The sequence below is a fragment of the Manduca sexta genome, chromosome 20 (genome assembly GCF_014839805.1).
Source record: "Manduca sexta isolate Smith_Timp_Sample1 chromosome 20, JHU_Msex_v1.0, whole genome shotgun sequence".
In the NCBI taxonomy this organism is placed as follows: Eukaryota; Metazoa; Arthropoda; class Insecta; order Lepidoptera; family Sphingidae; genus Manduca; species Manduca sexta.
In genome coordinates, this window is record NC_051134.1 from 11289159 (window position 1) to 11297842 (window position 8684).

An 8684-nucleotide genomic window follows, 5' to 3' on the forward strand; every position below is an offset into this window, starting at 1 on the left:
CTAAAACTCCGCGGTGGCCCTCTTCGGCGCATTCGGGACGGCTGCAGGCTTCCTCTGACGTTGAAGTGTCTAAGTCAATGAGGGATCATCGCGGGGTCAGAATCTTCCAAGGGATAAACGGAAACGGGGCCGTAGTCAAGTCAGCAATCGCGGTTTTCAACGACGGTTGGACTGCGACCCCGTGCCCGGCCCTAACCACGACCAACATCACAGTGGTGAAGATTCAAACCGGAGCGCGTGATCTGATTCTGATCTCATTCTACTTTGAGCCAGACAAACCCATAGGGCCATACTTGGAGCAGTTGGGGAAGGCGGTTGAAACACTGGGTCGAAACGGAATCCTCATTGGGGGCGACACCAATGCAAAAAGCATATGGTGGGGCAGCGCAGAGACAGACAGTAGAGGAGAAGAAATGGCGGGCATGCTTGGGGAATGGGGACTTCAGGTACTCAACGACGGCGGGTCTCCAACGTTTGAAACGGTGAGAGGAGGGAAACTCCTCACCAGTCATATTGACATAACGGCCTGCTCAGAGGACATAGTGGACAAGATAAACGACTGGAGGGTAGACGATACCATGGCGAGTTCGGACCACAACGCGATAACTCTGAAAATTAGAAAAAGTAAAGACAACAATGTTAAACGTAAACATAAAACAACAAGGAAATACAATACAAGGAAAGCAAACTGGACATATTTTAACGAAAAATTGAAAGAGCTGTTAGAAAATAACAAATTAGAAGAATCAGAAATTATAAATATAAATAATAAAACAAATTTAGACAAGATAATAAATAAATATATACAAACAATAATAGAAACTAGCAATAATACAATACCATTAATAAAAATCAAAAAATAGGATAAACTTACCGTGGTGGTCCGATGAACTCGCCAAAATGAAGCGTGAGGTGAACACCAAAAGAAGGAGAATCCGATGCGCAGCGCCGATCCGAAGAGCCAAGGTCGTCGACGAGTACCTGAAATCAAAAGAAGAATATGAGAACGAGGCAAAGAAGGCTCAGATTGATAGTTGGAAAGAGTTTTGTAGGAAACAGAACAGAGAAACCATTTGGGAAGGAGTCTATAGGATAATAGGAAAAGCATGCCCGATGAAAGAAGATCTGCCATTAATACACCAAGGACAGACCCTTACCGAAATAGAGTCGGCGAAGCTGTTGGCGGAAACGTTTTACCCAGAAGACAATCCAGAGACCGATAACGCAGAACATCAGCGGATAAGAAGTGCAGCCACAAAAGTAAATGATAGAGTCTATGATGAACCACATGACCCACCATTTACCATAGAAGAACTCCACTTAGCTGCAAACAGCTTTAATCCAAAGAAAGCTCCAGGCTCAGACGGTCTTACAGCAGATATCTGCAAACAGGCCATAGCGGCTTCCCCGGGGTTATACCTGTCACTGGCTAACAAATGCCTCGAACTTGGCCACTTCCCGACCATCTGGAAGGAGGCAACGGTCATAGTCCTCCGGAAACCAGCAAAGGAGGACTATACGAATGCTAAATCGTATAGACCGATAGGCTTGTTACCAGTGATGGGTAAAATCCTGGAAAAGATGGTAGTGGGTCGAGTGAGGTGGCATCTGCACCCTAGGACACACCCCCGCCAGTTTGGCTTTATGCCCCAGAGAAGCACCGAAGACTCCCTCTATGTCCTGATGAAGTATATAAGAGACAGACTATCGGAAAAGAAAAATAGTAGTCATTGTTTCATTGGACATAGAGGGAGCCTTTGACAGCGCCTGGTGGCCAGCAATCAGGGTCAGACTGGCGGAGGAAGGATGTCCAGCCAACATCAGAAGGGTTGTAGATAGCTACCTCCAGAGCAGAAAAGTTAAAGTAAGGTATTCCGGTGAAGAGGTCGAGAGATGGACCTCCAAGGGATGCGTACAGGGATCCATTGGAGGCCCAACCTTCTGGAATCTGCTCCTCGACCCACTGCTGTTCGAGCTTGACAGACGTGGCAGTCACTGCCAAGCTTTTGCCGACGACGTGGTGCTCGCGTTTGAAGGGCAAGAGATGGGCGAAATACAAAAGAGGGCCAATGAAACGCTGGCCTATGTGAAGGACTGGGGAATCCGAAACAAACTTAAGTTTGCGCCGCACAAAACCAAGGCCATGGTAATAACGCGCAAGCTTAAGTACGATTCCCCGATCCTCCACATGGGGGGCGTAGACATTGGTCTGGAAAAACAAATAAAAATACTGGGAGTCACCATCGACAGCGGGCTGACTTTCAATACTCACGTCTCCGAAGTTTGTAGAAAGGCAGTCGCCTTCTACAACAAGCTATCCCGGGCGGCGAGGCTGCAATGGGGGCTGGGGCCAGACGTTATAAAGCTGCTATATACGGCTGTCGTGGAGCCAGTAGTTTTATACGGAGCAAGTGTGTGGGCCCCGGCCTCGCGAAAACTCGGAGTGAGGAAGCAGCTCGCTGTCGTCCAAAGAGGCTTTGCGCAAAAGCTCACGAAGGCCTACAGAACCGTCTCACTAAACTCGGCCCTACTGCTCGCCGGAATATTGCCCCTCGATATACGTGCGAGGGAGAACGCCTCCCTATACGAAATAAAGAGGGGATACTCTCGGCGAGTGGTGGGAGACCGAGAGGTGGAACGGCCTGTGGCCTACGGCGAGCTCGAGCACCCGGCGCAGCGGAGCATGGTCCGATATCGGTGCCTGGCGGACGGTGCAGAAGTGAACCAAATTACCAGCCAGTGCCTCTGTATATATACAGATGGCAGCAAAATACAAGACAAAGTCGGAGCGGCAATCTCAATCTGGGAAAATGCCGCCGAGACAAGAAGCAAAAAATTTAAAATGGAATCCTTCTGCACCGTCTACCAGGCGGAACTGCTGGCCCTTCACGGAGCCACGGAGGAAGCGGTCAAAAGTGGGAGGGAAATTTGCAGCGTCCTGAGCGACTCGAGGGCGGCGCTGGACACCGTAGCAGACGGAACTTCCCTCCATCCCCTTGCGTTCAAAATTAGGAAAAATTTAAGAACATTAAAAGAACGCAACAAAATAATAAACCTATTTTGGATAAAGGCACACGCAGGGATGGAGGGAAATGAGCGAGCAGACGAGCTCGCAAAGGACGCAGCACTTAAATCCAAAACCAAACCTCAGTATAGCAGATGCCCTGTCTCATACGTCAAGAGACAAATTAGAGCGGAGTCAGTCGACGAATGGGACAGGCGCTATACAGAGGGAGAAACCGCTTCGACCACGAAGATTTTCTTCCCTAATGTCGTAGAGGCTCATCGGATTATGAAGCAAACACCTATAGACCCGATACTAACGCAGGTGTTCACAGGGCATGGCGGATTCTCCGAATACTTGCATAGATTCAAGTGTAAGGAGAGTCCGGCATGCATCTGCGATCCAACGGAAAGTGAGTGTGTAATGCATGTGCTGACTAAATGCCCGGTGCATTTGCGTGAAAGAACTGAACTAGAAATAGAACTAGATATAGAAGTTAAAATAGAGAACATACATATAATTATAGCGGAAAAGAAAGTAGAAATAAATTCATAAAATACTGTAAAAGAAATAGCAAATAGAGTAAGAAATAGAAATAAGTAGTAATAGTTGAACTAAATAATGTAAGATAATATTACATATATTTAGTAACACAACAAATAGCGATAAGAATCTAGAAATAATTGAAAATAGGAAGATAAGCAGTAGAAAATAAGATATAGAAAATAAAAAGTAGATAGCTATAGTAGAATGTAGTAAAAAACAAAAAGATGGATAGAAGATGAAACAAGAAAGTCTCACAAAAGGGATCAGTAAGAACCATGGCCCAAAAGAGCAACGCTCTTAAACACTAAAAACACTAAATATTATATAGAAATGTAGAAAATAAAGCAGAAAAGAAAGTCTCTATTAAGTGTAGGGGAATTAGAAAAAAAAAAAAAAAAAAAAAAAAAAAAAAAAGTGTCTAAGTCTACGACCGCAGCCGGGGCTCGGAAGCCCCCGCGCACCGAAGGACGCCTGCGGCGTCTACGGCAGCGTGAGGCCAACTACACACTGCCGTCCATCCCGGGGGTCATCTGTGCAAAAGATGCACAGAAATGCACTAGGGCGGACAGCCCCCTGCTGCCCGCCGACGACCCCCTTATATAAGAGTCCGCCTGGGTAGGTACCAATGCTACGTCTATTTCTGCCGCCAAGCAGAAGTGTGTAGTCACTGTCGTGTTCCGGTCTGAAGGACATTGTAGTCAGTGTAACTACTGGACATAATAAGACTTAACATCTCATGTCTCAGGATTGCGACTGCAGTGGAATACCAATCATTACTTTTTAATTCAAGGTGTTGGGTGGTGTTTCTACTGTTTATAGGCGGTCCTATCGCTTACCATCAGGCGAACGGAAAACTCTTTTCATCATTCAAATCAATAAAACAAAAAGTGGAATGGGTTTCAATAGAATATCGACTGATGAGAGAGGATTACCCCTCGGCAGGAACAGTAACGCATTAGGGCATCCCCAATTGATTAGCATCTGAACAGTCAAAAGTTAAATGATTGGACGGTGTATACAATTTTACGTTCATCACATCATATACCTAGTCTTGCCATAAATATTGTAATAAAGAAAAAAGAAAATTGTTAACTGCAAATAACATTTATTACTTTTACAGTGTGTCAGTTTAATACATAAATATAAAACAATTAAAAATATAAAAAGCTTATTCGAAGTGGTCTCCATTGGCTGCAATACAGTCCTTTAAACGATGAGGCCAGTTATCAATAGAAGCACGCACTCTTTCCATGGGAAAATTCTTCACTGCCAATCGTATAGATTGTTTTAGGGACTCCAAATTATCATGGCGTTTAGAGCAAGCTGTACTCTCTAAAACTGACCACAAATCATAATCCAGCGGATTAAGATCGGGACTAGACGACGGCCAGTCTTCAGCTCTGATGAAGTCCGAAACGTTCGATTCCAACCAAGACTGCGTGGACCGAGCTTTATGACCCGGCGCCGAGTCTTGCTGGAAGGACCATACTTGGTTATTGAACATGGTGATGTTAAGGGGCTTAACTACCTTCTCAAGAATGGTATCTTGATACACTTGTGCCGATGTTTTGATACCTTTTCACAAAAATATGGCTCAGTCACTCCTTCATAGCTAACACCCCACCAAACCATCACTGAAGTCGGATAATGTCCACGTTGCACTCTGTCGACTAATTGGGAAGCTTCCTTAGAGCTTTGAGCATAAATACGGTCATTTTGTTTGTTAAAATGTTGCTCAATTGTAAAAATTTTCTCATCCGTAAACAAAATTTTTCTGTGACCTCCCTTTGCGTACCGCTTCAGTAGTTGTTTCGATTTTACCACCCTATTCTTCTTTAAATTATCAGTTAAGAAATGGCCAGTGCGTCTCTTATAGGCTGCAAGTCCTAAGTCATCTTTTAAAATACGCGACATGGTTCTAGGTGCTATCTTCATTTCCCGAGATAAAATCTTTTGCTTTCGGACAGGATTTCTTCGAATTCTTTCCCTTACTGCTTTGACCACCTTTTTCGTACGAACACTACGTGGACGGCCAGATCTTTTTCTGTCACAAACAGAGGAGGTCTCATTGTACCTATTAATAGCCCGGTACACAAACATTTTACTAATACCAAGTGTATGGAGAGTTTTAAAAATTGCATTTGGCTCCATACCTACTTTGTGTAATGCTATCACAGCGATTCGGTTCTCTTTATCACCCCACACCATTTTAATATCGCAAAATATTTTACAATGTATTGGCGCCAAAATGAGAAAACACAATGAACAATCGTATAAAAATGACAGATTCGAAATTCAAATGTAATATTTTTTTATAATTAAGTGTAACAGTATTTATGGCCAGACTAAGTACATTCTTGTAACCATGCACTCACCAGGGAAGGGGAACCATTAGCACGCGTGCCAGTGATATCACGAGACAAAATAATTCGGGCATGTCTAAATTATCCCAACAAAAAATTTTGTTCGAACATAAAAAAAAATTAAATGGACTGTCAGATAGATTTTTTTTAAATAAATGGCACTTTAACCTATAAATGTTCACCACCCCTGCACTATAGCGTACCAGTATAGTACGTGTCATGTAGTCTCGTACATGGAATGCACATTACTGCAAAACCAAAATGTAATTTGGCTGACCACATCTCCGGGCCCGGTGAACTCCAAGCGAAAACCACGACAGTGTGTGCTCAATCGCATAAATCGATTGCAATGGCTAAGAAGAAAGTTATAGGACTACCTTAGTAACAATTAATTAAGTTTAGTAAGGTAACAAATTGGTGGCTTACTAATTAAATCAAGAAAAGACTGCTATAAATGGAAGGTAGGGAATGAGATCTTTACCCAGGAACTTTTAATAGGATAGCCGAAAAAAATATTTTAATTTATTAAAATAAAACATTTTTTATATTTTATCGCGGTTTTTTATATTATAATTTTCTCCTGACGTTTCGAAGACTGCAGCCTCCGTGGCCCCGGAGACGAAGGCAGGTCGTCCGAAAAGTCAAAGTTACAATTTGCACACGTAAACATGAGAAATCATCATCATACGAGTCATGAGTAAGTGTTAAACTTCGCTATTTGATAGCTGATGTAATAATTATAAACTTTACGTGGAACAACATTAAATAAGTAACAATATTTTCACACAAAACTAATATAAACAAATTTGTTCATTCTTACACAGAATTTTTAAAACTTTATTTAACCGGCGGCCTCAAACTAGGTAAAGACTGGAGACCAAATGGTTTTAAATCTACCTTAGTTTTAGTCTTTTTTAAGTTTGTTTCACCTTATAAATAGCGGTTTTTTATATAAAATATTCTCATGAATATCCACAAACTCCTTTATAAAATAAGCCTTCGCTAGTTGTTAAGAAATACCGATTTTTTAAGTTTGAAACCCTATAAGCGGCTTTGAAATTTTTCTTTATAAGAAAAAGTTGATGCGGACTTATCGTCTGGCACTGCTGCATTATGTACACTTTAAAATAATTAACTAGACTCGGTAATAGACAAGCTATTACATATATTTGGATTTTAATTTCAAAGTAGCATAGATAGACATAACCATAAACATTAGATTATATATTGAGAGTATAATTATATAATTTGACATAAGTATAGTTATATTATTTGTTTTTTTTTATGTATTCATTTATGTCAGTTTTCCCATTCTACCTTCTAGACGACCTTTAAAAAAATGTATTATGTAAAGATTAAATATTATAACTAAAATATATTATGTAATCAATTTTCGATTCTACAATTTTAATCAAAAATAATGTATTAATTAATATACTTAATTCAAATGTTTATAATATTTTTTGGTAAAAAGAAATAACGTTAAAATAATACTGATTAATTGTATCTACACTCGAATCTACACATATTATTAAATACTAAAATAATATTTGCACTACAACACGTCAGCATAAATAATAATTATTATAAAGAACTGCAAAGTTTACCGGAGCCTTGTATTGCCCTAATTTTAAACGTAAAACATTTTTTTTTGTTATTTACTTATGAAAAGCCTATCCCACTACTAAAGTCCCTAAACACCGTATAGATTCATAGTGTTACCAGAACGTCAGCGCCATTTTTTAAAAATCAGATTTAACAAATGCATTATTTCCCATGAGCGCAAATTACTGAGATAAAAGCCTTTATGTTAAGCAAATTACTGGGATAAATGCCTATAATATATTAATCCGGGCATATTTTTTTTATGCCTGCCTCGGTGGCGTAGTTGTATTGCATGTCCGGTACAATAGCGCTCTGAGGTCCTGGGTTCGAATCCCGGGTCGGGCAAAGTGATATTTGGGATTTTCTGCTCAGTATCAACCCGGAGTTTGGAATTTGTGCCCGATATGGCGATAGGCTCGCCCCCTATCACATCATGGGACGGAACATACTTGGCGAAAAGTGGGTGCCCTAGTTGCGCCTCTACATACCCCTTCGGGGATAAATGCGTGATGTTATGTATGTATGTATATTTTTTTTTTACGTGCACGTCAAAGTGATCCTACTGCTCCTGATGGTAAGTGGAGTGCGGTCCAATAGAATGTCGACTGACGAGAGATGATTACCCCTCGGCAGTCAACACAATTATGCCGACATGTTGGTACCGAATATACACAAGCTAATTCCGGAACGCGACACTCTTACGTGGGCCTCTATGGCGGGTTTTAACACTTTGTGTATGTGGTCGCTATCAAGGCGGATATAAATTATATTCTACGACCAGCAAATGTTTTATTCATGTACCAAATTTCATCCAAATCCGTTCAGTTAACGATAATTGATCAATAATATACACGTAATTTCCTACAGTCGGAGGTGTGTGGCTTGGTTTTTGAACTTGCGGACTTTTGGTTTGGAAGTACGTCTCATTCCCAACTACGCTATCGTGTAAGACTTTAAAAATTTCAATCAAATTCTAATATATTATTAATTTTTACGAATTCGTAATAAAGTTTACTTTTGACTTTAGATGATGAAACTTTAGTCTAACACAAATGTTAATGTTTGCGAAGTCTAAAATTCATTCATCTTCAAAAACTTTCGCATTTCGCACATTAGACGAATAAATTCATTTTCATGTTTACCTGAAACACGTTACACGTGTTTTA

At 40.9% G+C, this 8684-nt stretch overlaps 1 protein-coding gene across 1 annotated transcript; it reads left to right on the forward strand.

Moving 5' to 3' along the window:
- The first annotated feature begins 77 nt into the window (after positions 1–77).
- On the forward strand, positions 78–3559 carry LOC115455319 (putative 115 kDa protein in type-1 retrotransposable element R1DM). Its single transcript, XM_037440790.1, has 3 exons — positions 78–721; positions 864–1564; positions 1749–3559. The coding sequence occupies exons 1-3, from the start codon at positions 78–80 to the stop codon at positions 3557–3559; spliced, it is 3156 nt and encodes a 1051-aa protein (XP_037296687.1).
- The last annotated feature ends 5125 nt before the right edge of the window (positions 3560–8684 follow it).